Raw genomic sequence first — 16678 nt, 5'->3', positions numbered from 1 at the left:
CATCAGACCTCTGCCAAGCGAAGGCTCGACCGCATGCTGATGACATTTTTCTCTCCGTCGCCTGACCAGCTGGAGGTTCTGGACCAGCTGTCTCCAAGACAGACAGCACAGCTGATGCTGCTGCCTCTCCCGACTCCTCCCGAGAAGGACGTCGTCATCCATGAGGTGTTTGATTTCCTGCTGGAGTCCCCCAGAGAGAGGAGGCTTCAAGAGGTCTTGCATGAGCTGCTCCTGCTGGCTACTGAGGTGACTGCTCTGATGGGTCTGATTGTGATGACTCAGCAATATGTCCCAATCAGGAACGTGTGCTAAAACGTTTTGGATTTTGCAGGTCCAGCCTCCCTGTGCAGTCTCCAAAACCATGTGAGTATTTTTATTAATGACTGTGAAATATTTTTTCTATTGAAGCCACTTAGAATTAATTGTGTTTGAAAAAAAAGTTTCAGATAAAAATGATTTTCAAAATAATAATTATGTTTGTAGAAATATTTTCCATAAAAATGATTGACTGATATAAAAATATGATCAAATCGTCCAATTATTATTTTTGAATGTAATATTTTTTCAGAACATTGCTGTGTTAAAATAGCGTTTTATTATTTGCTGTTTCAGTCTTGAGCAGCTGCAAAGAGTCATCGTGTCCGTGCCTCCTGACATGGAGTTTCACATTCGGGAGAAAGTGGACCAATTCATCCAAACCACGCCAGAAGGTAGAGAAGACTTTCTCATTCACATTAAATTGCATGAACAAATCTTATTCATTTTGTTGTATAAATATTGGAGCTGTAACCTGGTCTTGACGATGTGATTTTTTAAATTGTATTTTTTGTTTCCCTCACAGAGTGTGTGCCTGACAACATCAAGGTGAGAGTTTGCTCTAGCTACATTTACAATTACTGTATTCTATTTTAGATATTCTATTTTAGAAACTTGAACTTTTAATCGCTTTGTTCTTCCACAGTGCTTGGTGATCCAGATCAATGGTAAGAAATCATTTTAAAATGCACACATTTGCTCTTCCAATGGCAATGTTGAAAATCACACACACTGCATTATAAAACTAGGCAACTTAAAGTAAATCTTGCGGACACATTGAAAGAATTGCTTAAATTGTTTTTCCTGGTGCTGTCACTTGTTGCTAGGCAGAGTTCATATGAAACAGCTGAAAAACCTGACATCCACAGGTAATAATTCAGATTCTCTGCAATTTTACAGCAACAGATGTCTGCAAGGGAATCGACAGGTACGTTGCAAGCTAAATAGCATAAATCAATCGCCACGCTGCGTGCTGTGTCGTCCTGATGTGCTAATGTTCTAATCATGCAGCTCTGACCTTCATTTGGCTTTGAGCACATCTGCGGATGTCCCCTGCAACTTTACCCTGGAGGAATATGCCTGTGCACAGGTTATTATTATTATCATTATTATTTTAATTATTTTTTACATTGGCGCTTGTTTGTTTTTTAAGTCAAGGCACAACTGTATTTTCGTCCATGAAATTGTATTAATTTATTCCCAAAAGTCCATTGTCTTATAGTAATGGGACTGTTTCTTTAACCAATCAGATTCACAATTTGCCTGACAGGGCCAGCTAGCTGGCCCAAAACACTGTCTGCATTCTTCTATACTTTCATTGTCTCAGTGGTTGGTCAGAGCAAAATTGTTACATATACACAGTACATTATATATAAATAATACAGTATACTGAATTTGTGATTTGACCCATCTCTTATATCCAGCTACAGAACTTCACAGCCAATCAGCTGGCGTCTCTTCTGTCGTGTAATCTCCCCGGCAACAGCAAACGGTCCATAGTACTATGGAAGATCCTGCTCAGTAATCTTTCCGGCATCTTGGATCAAGCTTTGGATATCCTGGCCAGCATGGTTAGTGAAGGAAGGAAGTCACCATCTTAAATGAATGAAGGACAGACAGTTCAAATAAGTTTGTACGTTTTTTTTTTTTTGCATAGCCTGAGAACGCAATCGGACCATCGGCACCTGAGATTCTGGACGTGATCGGTGAGATCCGCGTGGCATTGCTCAGCGATGAACAGCTGAGGAACAGCAGCGTCATCGCCAGGTGGTTCTCAGCGCGCCTGAAGGGCTTCCTGTCGTCGGCGTCCGGCAATTTCCTGCGCTGTCTGAGCTACAGGAATCTCAGCTGTCAATCATACCAGGAGATGTAAGCGAAGAAATGACCTTATAATGGTTTGGAAATAAATTATGTGCAAGTAAAAGAAACCTAATATATGAAATAACATATACTAATACTAATATTGCCCATTATACCCTTAATGGCCAAAGATGGTTTCTAAATGTTAAGTAACTAAGGTTTGGCGACACGCTAATTAAGCTATTTCACTTCAACTTGCTTGCTTACAGAGCTAAGAATATACGGTGTCTCATTAAGAAATGAAACTACTTCCTTTTGCTCTTTTCAATGTCAGCCTGGAGATTTTCAAGCAACACTATGACAACATCACCGACACGCAGCGGATCAGGATTTTGCAGCAATTCGTCGTGAATTTCCTGTCTCGTCCAGTCTCAGGTCTTCTAGTCATGCCCTCACTCATTGCGAATCTTCACAATAGTTGAATTTCAAGTTCTTCTCATTTCAGGGGAATTCAACTGTTGCTATTGCTGTCAAAAAAACTTTACAGGCAAATTTTAACTAACACTTTAATGCTCATAACTGACATATAATCCAAATCTGGGGTCTGATTGCATCTAAAAATGTATTTTTTTAAAAATCCACATGAATAAACAGATGACTTCTTGATTATGTGCAGGCCCAGGCTGCCTATCGGGATTCAACAGCAGCGCAGAGTGGCTGATGATGAACGTGGGTCCATTTTCCCAGTTTTTGACCCTCGAAGAGATTCTGCAGCTCAACTCGAATTTCAACCCTGTGAGATGTCACTATGTCATCGTTTTCTAAGCATTTTACAAACGACATCCTAATCCATGCCTCTTTTTAGCTGGAGGCCCTGTCTCTTCTGTCTTTACGGCAAAGGCTGGACATGCTGTTCACTCCCGGTCTCCCGGAGAGAGACGTCATAATCAATGCGCTGTTTGATCATTTGACCAGCTCGCCAGAGGAACGCTTGAAAATCCCCGAGTTCCTCACACGCCTTGTCGGATACCTTCAACCAGTGAGCAACAATCGGTGGCGGGTTTGAAAGAGAAAACAATTCTTGACGGTAACCACGTTTTATTTTCTTCCCTTTCAGCCGGTCAATAGAAATCTTTCCTGCTCCTCCTACAAAACACTGTGAGTTCACATCTGAAATGTCTTTCAAAAGGGACATATTGGCTTTTTTTTCACAATTTAATAAAAGGTCTCTGATTGTCTTCTGTCAAAATACATAAAGGCTGTAGAATTACACCACAATGAATTTACACTTGTCACACTGTGGTTCACACCGGTTTTGAAGGCGAAAAACATGTCCCCTTGAAAATGTTGAAAAGGGAAATGTAATGTTAGTGTGTTTACTGTTGTCATGCTCCAGTTTCACAAGGCTGGACCTGGCCGGGCAGACCGTTCCTCTCCATGTGGCGTCGTCCATCGCCTCCAGCAAGGTGGAGCTGACCGAGCTCCTTCCGCCTGGTAAGACATGCACAAAGTAACACAGGATTTCAATCTGGAAAATGCAACATATTTTTTTTCCTCACGGGACAGTTCATAAGGGACACTCCCTCAAACTATTGGGATCCCAGACTAGATTAATTTTAGGAAATTATTCTGCATTAAAAAAAGGTCATCGGTCAGTTTCCTTTGCCACTCTCAAAGGCATAATAATTAAACAAACAATATATTACTTATTGTCGTTGATTAGCATAATGTACCATTAATCACAATTGTTCACACAGTAAAATTTTACATTAAAATAGAATAAGATTGAATAGACTAAGATTTTGCCTTTCTCAATCCCAAAATAGAGTGAATGTTTTGTTTTTTAAGAGTAACTGAATCGATGCTACAGTTAAGAATAAATTGAGCGTTAAATTGTAAAGTGGCTGCTGAACAGGAATGAATAAGTAAACAACTATCTCGTTAGTATGTGAATACTAAACAAAGAAATAGATATAGTTAAAAATTAATAAGATACAATAATAATAATAGTACTAAGTCTAAAAGGAATAAAATAATACTCATATTAAAGTTGTATTGTATTGATATGATTAAAACAAAAATAAGATACTTTTTAAAATGTAAATGAGGATAAAAAAGTGCATTGGTTGTGTTGTAAAAGATCTTGATAAATAAATATCGGAAATAAAGATATTTTGAAAATGTTTTAAAAAAACTGTAAAATTGGCCAAAAAAAATCATCTCGAAAACCTCTTATTTCATTTCCCTCTTTGTTGTGCCATTAATCATTCATTCATTCATTATCCATACCGCTTATCCTGCGCCATTAATCAACACATTAAAAAAATCACTCAAACTCCATCAATAATTTTGGTCTAAAGTGCGGGAATTACCTAACTTGAAATCATGAGATTCTCAACATCTAAGAGAAAGCTCGGACTATGATGCAGTGCATTTGAACATCGCAGTAAACTACAACCACAAAAATGTACATTCTTAAATGAATATTCTGCCAATGTCAGGCAAGCCGGCATTTTCTTCATATTGGATCTCAAAAGGTTAAGTGTACCTAATAAAATGTGCAGTGAGTTTATAATTTCGGCATTTGATATGCATTTTGTAGTAAAATTTGAATTTGTTTGTGTTTTTTCCAGGTTGCACCATATACAGCGGAGAGGTGACGATGCGCACTACCACTTTTTACTCATCTTGATTTTATAGAAGTACTGTATAAGTTACTATATTCAATCTTTTTCTCAACCATCAGTGCAATGTCACCCCAATCAATGGTAAGTCATTTTCTGACTTCATCTGTAACATACTGCAATGCTTCACTGTCACTCACTTCTGTCATGTTGTTGTTTACAGCCACAGAGATATGTGCGGCAATCAACAGGTGAGGTCACTTTTGACACAGCTGCACGTTCTTTGGACATTAAGACCCGCCCCAAAGTTAGATGATTGACAGACGGGCCCGTATAGCCAATACAGTATAAGCAACATGGGAAAGTTCTTCAGGGGTTATAAATACATTTGGACAGTTTTATTTAAAATAATAATAATAATTTTATTATATTATTATTATTATAACAACATGGAATTCAGGAAAACAGTAGGAACATATGTAGGTAAAATTTGTAAACTGACTTTACAAAGTATTTGCAAAACAACATTTCTTTAATTTTGAGGCCTTCTAAAGTCTATCTATAATGGATGAATGTTCAAATTAAAAAAAATGTTGATTCAGACAATTCTCCAAAAATAGATTATAACCTGTACAATTCAAATAAAAAAGAAAAAAGTTTGTTTTGATAAGGTCGCAGATTACAGCCACTCAAAATGCAGATGAGCGTTTCCATTCACACAGGCTAAAATACATTTCTGGGTTTTAAGCTATAACGAGACCCAGACGGTTGCCGCGCTACTGCCAAGGACAAGCCACACAAATACAGTTATACAATAAAGTATACATATATTGTGTTTTACAGCAATACTTAACGACATTTATAATGTCATTTGTACCAGTGAATGACCGATTGGCTATCCTCATTTTTCCCTTTATCCTCCCCCACGTTCTCTCTCAATGGCAACCCCCTTCCGCAACTCCTTAATTGTCACTCTATCTTCTTATGATTCAATAAAAGTGATCAAGTACGGTATAATGAATGTGCCGCCTCAAAAGCCTATACGGGCTTTAACATCTAAATCACTCAACGTGTGAGCAAAATCCCTCAATGTGTGGGGGTGAGATGCCAACCGTCATTTTTTATGATGGTCCGATTCACGTCGGGTTTGGCCGCGGTGGGTGTGCCTTAGAATCAGTATCTTATCATGATGCCTTTCACGTTTTACAAACAGCACATCACTCCAGCTCCTACTAGACAACGGGACACACGGAGGACATCTCTGTGACTTTGCCGTGGAGCAAGTTGCGTGCGCATCGGTAAACGCAATGCCTCTCGGTAGATTAGAGTGTTGATGTAGCCTGCGGTCATAATGCACCCTCTCTGTTCTTTCACGGCACAGCTGGCGGCGCTAACAGCTCACAATCTGACCATGATCTTTACTTGCAACTACTCTGGCCATCTTCCAGTCTGGAAGCTCCTCCTCACCAAATCGTCTCATTTGCTGAACCAGTCTCTGGACCTTTTCGCCAACATGGTAGGAAAACTTACAACAATCCTCTAGTTCATTGATTCTGTGCGAGATCATCAGAAATTATTATCCATTTCACTTAATTGGTCCCAACAATCAATTTACAGTGATTGCTACAATGTGTGTTTTTGTACTTATACCAGTGACACATAGTGACAAACAAAGCAATAAAATGCTTTAGATGGCAGAAGAAACATTTAACCTGTGTATCCGTGAACAGTCAAAAACACAAATAGTTAGAGCCTGGCGCAGGTCTCTGACAAAGTAAATGCGCCTTTCTCTGAGAGAAAGAGAGAGAGAGAGAGAGAGAGAGAGAGAGAGAGAGAAAGAGAGAGAGAGAGACGCGGGCGTACAGTAAGAAACGGGTTCAAAGTAGCCTAATGTGGCGAAGTAAGAGTACAGTTTCTTCTTCACAAATCTACTCAAGTAAAAGTAAAAAGTATAGTGATTTAAAACTACTCCTAGAAGTACAACATTTCCCAAAACTTACTTAAATGTAACAGAGTAAATGTAACTCGTTACTATCCACCTCTGCTCATTAGGCCACACCCCCTTCAAAGGCACATAATACAAACACTACAGTTTCATGCATTTCTTTACATTTTCTACAATACAGTGCTATTTTTCGGTATTAAAACATTTTTAATTGATTAATACGAGCTTGGTCACCTGACAAATTAAACTTGGAAGTCGGTCAAGGCATTACTTGTTTGGTGGTGTGCCATGAGATTTAGAAATAAATGGCATATGTGCCTTTGCATTGGCTCAAAAAATGTGCGCTTTATTTTGCAGACGTATAACCCCGAGAATCCACCAGCCTCTGTGATTTTGGATGCTGTCCGAGAAGTACAATTGGACGCCTTCCCTGGAACCTACGTCAATGATCCGGACCTTATCGAGCTCTGGTTCAATCACAGGCTTCGCCCTTTTCTCCACGCAGTCTCGCCTGAGTTTCTGTCATGTCTCACCACCAAGGATTTGAACTGCACCAGCTACCAACACATGTAAGACGTGTGTATTTGCAGCTGCATTGGGTACAGCATACAAGTGACTTGACATGCGAGGTTTTGAGATACAAGCCGTTGTTCGACCAATATTTTGCTTTACTTGAGAGCGCAGGCTGGAGATATGAGTGTATGGTGGCAGTGAACTGCACTCAACTCAACTTACTTCAAAATCAGCAGCAGTTTGGCAAATAGTGAAAAGTTAATGAAAAAGATGCTTCAAGCTGTTTAATGCCACTCCTAGTTGAAGTTTACTGTCACACTAAACATTAAATAGCCAAACAGCTGTCTAATGAAAGGCCACACTAGCTAAATGCTAATGCTAATCAGTGTCTTCTTTGCAGTGCTTTAACGCTTTAAGCAAAGGGCCAAACACAAATGGTTCATACATTATATGTAGAGAGAAAATATTAAAGTACTCATTATACTGTATTCTTTATCCTCTGCATAGAACAACTCATATCAGTGCCATCCTGATGAGCTCAGAGAGGAGTTGAGACCTTGTTATGAATCCCACTTTTGTTCTAGGCAGGATACGCCCTTCTGTAATATGATTGGCTGCGGCAGGGAGGCAAAGACTGCCTCTAACTCAGTGGGATTCATAATATTGGGTCAATGAGCAGTATATCCATCTGTCTACCTTATACTGCCACCAAGTGGCCAAGCCGGGCACACCAGAAAGAAGAGCATTTAATTGATGCAGTGGGACAAAATCTGTTTAATTCTTCTTAATTCCATTTAATTTTGTCATTACAGTACTTTGATTTTATATGATACTATATTACGGAACGCTATCTTTCGTCATTTAAATATACAATATAATATACGTATTTTTTTGTTGCTTTTGGTGAAAGTTGGAATGGATTTCTATTCATTTCAATGGGAAAAGATAACTTTAGATATGAACGTGGTCACAGTACAAATTCAACTCATATCTCAAGGCAGGAGTGTAATTGCATCCATTTTTTCTTGACGACAGTGTGCAGGCTCTGAGTCATGTCCAGCCAAACATGAGCATCGCCGTACAGACGTCTGTTTCAACACGCTTCATCAAGGTCTTCCTGACCCGCAACGGCACAGGCGGTGAGTTCTGTGCTTATGTCATTCTGAACTGGAATTGATTATTCATGCTCGTCCCCGCAAGTCTTAGCGTTCTCTTTAGGGGTCTAACGAAACCAGTTTGAATTGGAAAATCAGTTTTCATTTTAAAAGATGCGAGCGCATTGAATCAAACCGAATCAAATCGTTCCTCTTTTAAATGCTGTATATCCAGATACGTATTTATTCAATTGTCTTTTATTGGAGATAATAAATGTTGTGCTATTTAGATGCAATTTACTTGTCTTCCCCTTTTTTGTACTCTGCATGTTTTTGGTGTTCCAGATCCCGGCTGCATCACCCACAGCAGCAACAGCAGTGAATGGCTGCGGTTGAACTTGGGCGCCTTCTCTCACCTGTTGCTCTTCAGCGAGATTCAGATGCTCCATTCCAACTTCTCAGCGGTACTTTCTTCTCTTCGCTTCTCCATTCTTTATTTTTCATTCCGCAAATCCAGTTTGAACCCCCGTGTGTGTGCAGTTTGAGGTCTTACCGCAACTAACAGTGAGACAGCTTGCTGACCTGTCCTCCATGCCGGGTGCACTCACTAGCCCTGCCCAGGTCGCCATGGTGATGAAGCATGTCAACAACCAGTCCCTGCCCACCTTCTTTGATGACTTCTCTCCATCTATCAAGGTGAGTATTTGGGCGACTTAGAGCAGGAGAATTTGAATATTAATGATAAAAAGTTGCATTTCGAAGCAATTAAGAAGTCCATCAGATTGAAAATGCTACCGAACATAGAAGAATGGATTGACATTTTTCATGAAATGTATATAATGCAAAAGCTACGGAAGCGTGTGGCTGCCACAACAGAAATAAAAAGTTCATTATAACATTATAACGGGATTCATTACAAGTTATAATGTGATCACGTTAAAATCTGGTAAGTTATCATTTTATAACGTGATAAATTCGACTTTCGCAAAACAAAACGAAACAATTCCATCCAGTTTAGGTCATTGGCTGAGTTCTTTTTGTGCCTTATGAATCATAGATTTTAGCTACCTAACTACACTGCTCATCTATTATACTGTGAGAAAAAAAAAAACAGGCCCAGTGTTTTAAACGATTTAAGCTTTAGAAAGAACAGAAGACACATAAACCTGAACCAGAAGGAATTGCTTCGTTTTGTTTTACCCAATGCAGAAGTCAAACGTGGCGCATTTTACCGTGACAACTTATCACGTTAAAATGTAAAATATATGTTATTACGTTATATACAAAACTTTTCTTTCTGTTTCTGCAATGGCAGCTGTAAAAAGCTGTCATTTTCCCTCAAAGAAAAAAATGTACCAGATATGGTCCAAATGGACAGAGTGACATAAAAGCTATTAGATCTGATTTGAAATACATCGAACTATATTTGGTGTTAATTTGCCCCTTTCTCTTCTTATGTAATCGAAATGACAAGCTTCCTGTTTATTTATTTTTTTATTTCTCTGTCAAGTTTTCAGTCTTCGCACACGTTTTCATCTTTAAACATGTATAATGAAATTACAAACAATTCTCTTAATTCACTTTACATTGTCTTTATATATAGTGTTTATATAATAATAGTACAGACACCTATAATAGGACTCTTGATAATGTAAATGCTAGTAAAGAACAAAGCCGACCACACTTTTCTCATTCCTGATAAAAGCAATTGTCCTTAATAAAAATGTGAATTACCATTTAAGTGAAGTTTGTAACATAGATGGAAAACTCTTTCAACAATACACTAAAGCCAATTTTTCAGAAAAAAAAGACCATTTAATCTACAGCCCATACAGGGCTTGCTGTGCAATTCTAAACACAAATAAAACACCTTTGAAAGCCCAATTTTATATCTTTGCATCGTACTGCTAAGTGCTAAGGCTAATAATAATGGATTTATTAACATCATATGTTGCACCAAGGGAGACTGCTGACTGCTGTTGTTGGGCCTCTCAATGTCACCGTCTGATCCTATCTCACATATTCTGCAGGGTAAAGAAAGTTTATATCCTGCGCCAGTGAGGTCAGCCATGTTGCAGGTTGTGTTCGATCGTGCGAGTCTCTCCGAACCGTCTGTCAGCGACTCCGTGGCCTCAGTCTGGCTCCGGGATCGAATGCCCCCCTTGCTGTTCCAACTGTCTCCACGGCATGTTTCGCCGTTTTTCAAAATACTGTCGGCAAAGAACTGCAGCATCGAGCGGCAAGGGTACGAGGGGAAAAAAACGGTTACGCTTACAACTGCTACTCACAAATGGCGACTTATTGTTTTCTTGTTGCTCCAACCCTCAGAGTTAAGGAGCTCAATATGACCGCCTCAAGTCTCAATGAAAGTACACATAAGGAAGTACACGACCACATCATTCAGGCTCTCAAAGGTAATGAGACCACCAAGTAACTTTGTTGAGACATTTGAAAAGAAAGGATAACAACCAGACATTGCTAATTCTTACCATGGAATATAGTGTCCTATTGACTAGATCAAAACTTGCCTTGATATGATAATGCTACACTCTAAAAACAGTTGGGTAAAAAACAACACCATTTTTGTTCAAAAATGGACCAATCCACTACTTGGGTCAATTTGATCCAACTCTCTCCAAAAATGGGTAGTTTTCTACAAAACAACCGCAAAAATTGGACTGTTTTGTGTAAAACAATGCAAGAAAGTGGGACAAATTGACCCAAATAGTGGATCCGTCCATTTTTGAACCAAAATTGTGTTATTTTTAACCCAACTGTTTTTAGAGTGTAAGTTGCTGATTGTCATCAATGATGAGCCTCCCACACTTCTTTCTTTCAAATTCCAAAAAATGAATGGAAATAGTCTATCAAGTCAGCATATCTCTCTGATTAACATCATCATCATCTATTAGTAAAAGATATTAAATTTGATTACCTCGTTTTCCATTGCAGGACCAACCCCTCTGCGTTGCTATGCCAGCAACCAAAGTTACTACCGCTTCCTGCAGAGTTCATTCCTGAGCTTCCAGCTACCCAACCTGACCACATTCCTGTCACTCATTCCTCAGAACAAGACGAATCAGGTGTGTATCCACAAGACGTACTGTTAAACCGGAAGTCAATCCAAGCATATTTTTTTCAAGAATATGTTCTCAGCAGGCCCACTAGTTGAAACACAGCATTCTGATTAATTTTGCATTTGTGGAATATAAGTTAAGCAGCAAAATGCACTCGTTTTTAGCCATCTCTGGGGGCGGCCATTTTGTCTTCTGTCGACTGAAAATGACATCACAACTGCTTACAACGACTAATCACAGCTGACCTGTTCTCTGAATCTGAGCCGTGATTGGTCGTTGTGAGCAGTTGTGATGTCATTTTCAGTCGACAGAAGACAAAATGGCCGCCCCCAGAGATGGCTGAAAACGAGTAGATTAACACTTATTCCACAAACGCAATATTTATCAGAATGCCCTGTTTCAACTAGTGGGCATGCATAAAACATATTCTTGAAAAAAATATATTTACGTTCACTTCCGCTTTAAGGGCAAATCACCATGACAATAATCACCTTCTTGTTTGTTGTGGATTTAGTTGGTGAACTCCATTGCTCCGTCGGAGCTCGGCAGCTACCTCCGCCAGCCTGACATCGTTGACGATGATGCCGAACTTTGCACCGTCTTCGGCCACTACGCCGAGACGCCCTTCTTCTTGGAGAAGGTGTGTAAACATCAGTAGTGGGCCCTGCATTTTTTATCCGGGCCTTTAGTTGAGACTTAATTTTTGAGTTTTGAGATGAGCATCAAGTGCTTAGAAATTTGTGGGTCAAAGCACACAACACTTAAGCTGGAAGTTTTAAGCCTTTACTTTTTCCCACTGGAAGCAGTGTATCCATGATAAATGTTACAAAACAAAGACAACAGACTGTTGGGAATAAATTAATACAGTGATTCTGATAATTATTTAGGTCAGAAAATGAAGGCCTTCCTTGTCCTGACTGGTAAACATGCATCACTGAAAAAAATTCTAGTGATGAACTAACATTACACTGCGCTACTCGCTGCAGGAAACACTCCCGGTGGCGGTGAGGAGGCCCACGTTACCCTGCGTGTGGCCTTTGGCTCTCGGCAGCTCCAACAGATCGGAGGTCACAGCCTGGTTCGACCGCCGCCTCGCCAACTACTTGAATTACCTCACAAGGGATCTCATCGCAAACGTCACGACATACAACACCTCCTGCCTGGCCTTTCAGAAATTGTATGTCCTCTAATTGCTTGGATGTGTTTACCTTCACCAAGGAGATTTCATTGCAGTTAGTTCACTTTGGAGCAGAATAATGGAAAAACATTGATGGGCACGGAAGGACCTATTGCCGTATTTCCTCAAATAGTGGCCTGCATTCTAATTTGGACACGTCTCAATTCATTATGATCTCAACTTCAGCACCTCTCATAAATAGACACTTCCTTTTTCCTTTTTGTAAAAGTATTCCCTTGCACAGTCCTAAAAATAACCATACATGCAACAAATAAAGGCCTTTGTAATGGTACATTTTCTCTTCATCGTATCTCAATTATTAGCGTTGTCGATTTGAAACAAATAAGGAACTCTCTCTACATTTTTTCTCCCTCACATTTTTTCGCATCAGAAAAGATTGAAACTTTAACATTCTATAACATCATATCCCCTGAAGAAGGCCGTAGCCCTAATAAATGATTGGTCCCATCTGCAGTTTGGTAAAGAAAGCCTCCTAACCCCTAGCAAGCAAATTACGTTTGATATACAGTAACCATTGTTTACATTTTTCTTACAGTGTTTATTTCTCATTGAATAATACATGAATCGATTGGCTGGCAAGCAGTCTAAGATGGATAGCGTACAGCTCATCTGCGACCCCAATGAGGAGTTTCTGACCTTGTTGGAGGTCATCACTCTACTGAGTGTTATTCAAGTTTGAACATCTCTTCATGCGATGTGTTCTGCTTTTGTTTCAGTGTATCGGTTCTTGGCATGTTCAACTTCTCTGCTGTGAACTTTGTGAGGCGAGATGTGTTCGATACCATCACAATTTATCTCATCTCAGGTGGGTACAACAAGGCGCGGTCTTGGCTCAGAAATAGAGTGGGTCGTCCGGTAACTGGAGGGTCAACTGTTCAATTCCCGCTCTATCCGAGTCATGTGTCGTTGTGTCCTTGGGCAAGACACTTCACCCAACTTGCCTCCAGTGCCACTCACAGATGTACAGCTGGGTGTGAATGCTTGGTGGTGGTCGGAGGAGCCATAGGCGCATATTGGCAGCCACGCCTCCATCAATCTGCCCCAGGGCAGCTGTGACTAAATATGTAGTTTAATGCCACCACAGTGTAAATGTGCGAGTGCATGAATAATGTGTCCATTGTGACCACTCTGAGTGTCCAGTTGTCCAGAAAAGTGCCATATAAATCTGATGCGTCATTCTTATTAAAAGCTCATACCCGTAAACTTTGTTACTGCTCTTTATCGTTTTCTTTATCACGATTAACAAATTTACTTTTCATAAAACAAAGAAAGAGCTCTAGCATCTTAGCATTCTCTCAATAGCTCTTTTTTTTCCCCCTCATATTTCTCTACAAAACTGGTAAAGACAATATATGCTTTTGGCGTTTGCTTATTTTTTCAGAAGATATTTTACTGGATTATGTATTTCACTAAGCAGTGTCCATCTGAAGATCGACAGTTAGCATGTTGTGGCTACAGCGACCACTTGCTAATAACCCTTTTGCATGAACCAAACAAGAAAGATGTATCTGAGAAATTTTGGGGGAAAAAGTATATGTATATGGTACTTTTGCTGACCTATACAACACTGATTTAAATTTGTAACACATCCCCGAAATGATACATTACATTTGACTTGTTTTGACAGTAAAAGGAAGATGCTAGCATGGTAGCTAGGTTGAAAATATGAACTGTAAGCCGATTAATTGTTCTTATTATTGGACTTGTGCAAACATGAAAATACATTTTCATATTTTTACAGTGAACACAATATTTAATTCACATTTCAACTGGGAGTAAATATCATCTGCTTTTGGTATCTTTTCTAACCCAGTGGCATTTAATATTTAAGCAAATTTGCCTGGTTGGGAATTATGTCCCATGTGAATATATCTCTATATATCTCGCACTTATCTAATCCGGACTCAAAGAGCTTTTACTTTTTTTTTTAAACAGTGTCAGCGCCTAAGTGTTACAACGCAAGCGACCCAGAGCTCAACTCAACAGCATGGTTTGCAGAATATATTGGACCGTTCATTGAATTTATCACTCTGCAGGATTTTGTCACATTCGGATCCCCAGAGGTACTTCCAATGAATGTTTTGTTAGTTTGCCAGTTCGTGTAGTTTATACTGTATATCAGATATGACATACAGTTTAATTTTTGTGTTTAAACAATTAGCGCCTCTTTGCTGCAGGTTCTCCAGGTGTTCACTGTGGACCTTGAGAACATCGCCATCTTCAACCAAACTGTCTTACCTGTCAACGTCACCAGCTACTACACAGAGCTGCTCTACAAGCAGGACAGCAACTTCAGCCCCATACTGTGGGTGTTCATTGGACATTTTGTCCCCATTCCACAAATCACTTCTAAATTTGAATATGTGCTATTCATCAAAAGTGAAAATGTGTATTTATAATACTTTGTAAAGACTTCATCAGAAATTAAATAAGTAAAGCCGTTAAACTGAAAATGTCAGTGTAATTGTGTATTCTGTGTCTCGTAATGAATCCTGAATGACATTGCGGCCCCTTTATTTTTGCAGCCTTCCTCTGGTGTTTCGCTGCTTTGCGCCAGGGATGGCGTTCACCCAGTTATCAGCAGATGAAAGCATGATAGTTCTGCAAAACCTGACCACCCTGTGCACTGACCTTGATCCTCAGGTGAGATCCTTTGCACTGTTCTTTAACACTATTGCCTCACGGAAAGAAGCAGTGCCCTGCCTCTGTTATGGCTCTGACACTATCTCAGAAGGGTGAAAATTGCAAGGTTGACTTTGATTTCTGAGCCGTTTATACAGAACAGCAACACTGAAAAAAGGGAGTAAAAATCATGGCGTTTACAGGCTGTGTTAAAGGGGCTTAAGTGTAATAGAGGCGGAATGACACCTGTGTGTGATGCCGTCACGAAGATGTCCTGTTATGTTAAAAGCAGTTGTCAACCTCATATTTTATATATCACACTAGATCAGGGGTTACGCACCTGGTAGCCCTTGAGGATGAGTAGCCAAAGTAGTTTACTAGTAATGGTACATTGTGATTTCCTTGGTTCGTTGTACAAGTGATCATTCGAAAATGTGAATGGAGATCTGAAGCGAAGTTGATTTAGTACTTGAGGAAAAGCTTTGATTTTCACTTTCCGTGTGGTGAACTTGCATAAATTATTCGAAGTAAAGTGTTTCATATTGATATTTACTGTTGTCGACTATCATTGTTAATTATTGTGAGAAATCATTAACGTGATCAGTCACTTCACATACATACACACAAACATAATTAACGATGATTTGTTATTTCATAAGTGTGTATCAAAATGGTAGCCCTTCGCATTAATAACCACCCAAGAAGTCGCTTTCAGTTTCAAAAAGATTGGTGACCATTGTACAAGAGGCTGCCACTGACATCATCTATTTCAATGTTTCCCAACCTTGACTGAGACCAATTAGAAACATCTTTGAGCACGCAATTAAAGACATTTCCACAAAAAATATTTATATGCATAATGATGATTTTTGTCTTCATTGACTCACAAATGTATTTTCTCATAATATAACCTGACAGACCGGTTTTTAATGTTCTGCTGACAGGTGACTGCTGCTTTGGCGGGTAACTTTGGCGACAAGATTGACGCCGCAGCCATCGCGGCCCTCGGCCAAGGAAGCACCGGCATGTCAGTGGGCCAGATCAAAATGATCGACGCCAAGGAGCTATACCAGGCCCTGGGCACCCTAAGCACCGTGACGGGCTGGCGTAAAGGCCAGGCCAGGACCATTATCGTTATTCTCATGTCCTCGGGGCTCATGCAGGTATCTCAGTGGACAGAGCATCCCAGATTATCCTTGGAAAAAGTCATATAAAACAATTTCTTACTACATTGCATTTATTTATACTGTATATTCTTATCTTGTTAATACAAAGCTGTGTCCTGTGTGCTGCTGTAACATAAATTTCCCCTTTGGGGATTTAAACGATCGAAATTTTATCTTATCTTATTGAAGGGGAAGTACCGGTACAGATACTAAAAAAAAGATAAAAGTACCTTACTTCAGTCAAATGAAGTGCAGGAATATACTTACATACAAAAATATGAAGTAAAATAATTTTATTACTATCAGTTATATACAGTACCCATT

At 39.5% G+C, this 16678-nt stretch overlaps 1 protein-coding gene across 1 annotated transcript in view; it reads left to right on the top strand.

Annotated features, from left to right (window-relative positions):
- The window catches only part of LOC147146162 (uncharacterized), a 38660-nt gene that overhangs the window by 12877 nt on the left and 9105 nt on the right, over positions 1–16678 (top strand). The window contains exons 17-49 of the mRNA XM_086032818.1: positions 70–246; positions 332–363; positions 613–710; positions 842–864; positions 962–983; positions 1216–1243; positions 1327–1405; positions 1740–1886; positions 1973–2184; positions 2450–2550; positions 2792–2910; positions 2981–3154; positions 3233–3273; positions 3512–3609; positions 4749–4771; positions 4862–4883; positions 4963–4990; positions 5953–6037; positions 6121–6255; positions 7042–7253; positions 8233–8336; positions 8637–8755; positions 8832–8987; positions 10322–10536; positions 10620–10705; positions 11244–11374; positions 11883–12008; positions 12355–12545; positions 13283–13371; positions 14502–14629; positions 14744–14871; positions 15092–15209; positions 16133–16351. Coding sequence (XP_085888944.1) covers positions 70–246; positions 332–363; positions 613–710; positions 842–864; positions 962–983; positions 1216–1243; positions 1327–1405; positions 1740–1886; positions 1973–2184; positions 2450–2550; positions 2792–2910; positions 2981–3154; positions 3233–3273; positions 3512–3609; positions 4749–4771; positions 4862–4883; positions 4963–4990; positions 5953–6037; positions 6121–6255; positions 7042–7253; positions 8233–8336; positions 8637–8755; positions 8832–8987; positions 10322–10536; positions 10620–10705; positions 11244–11374; positions 11883–12008; positions 12355–12545; positions 13283–13371; positions 14502–14629; positions 14744–14871; positions 15092–15209; positions 16133–16351 — 3666 coding nt within the window. The remainder of the gene's footprint in view (positions 1–69; positions 247–331; positions 364–612; positions 711–841; positions 865–961; positions 984–1215; positions 1244–1326; positions 1406–1739; positions 1887–1972; positions 2185–2449; positions 2551–2791; positions 2911–2980; positions 3155–3232; positions 3274–3511; positions 3610–4748; positions 4772–4861; positions 4884–4962; positions 4991–5952; positions 6038–6120; positions 6256–7041; positions 7254–8232; positions 8337–8636; positions 8756–8831; positions 8988–10321; positions 10537–10619; positions 10706–11243; positions 11375–11882; positions 12009–12354; positions 12546–13282; positions 13372–14501; positions 14630–14743; positions 14872–15091; positions 15210–16132; positions 16352–16678) is intronic.

The sequence above is a fragment of the Filicampus tigris genome, chromosome 6 (genome assembly GCF_054856515.1).
Source record: "Filicampus tigris isolate MCC_2025a chromosome 6, RoL_Ftig_1.0, whole genome shotgun sequence".
NCBI classification, from domain to species: Eukaryota; Metazoa; Chordata; class Actinopteri; order Syngnathiformes; family Syngnathidae; genus Filicampus; species Filicampus tigris.
This window is presented reverse-complemented; position numbering and strand designations above follow the sequence as displayed.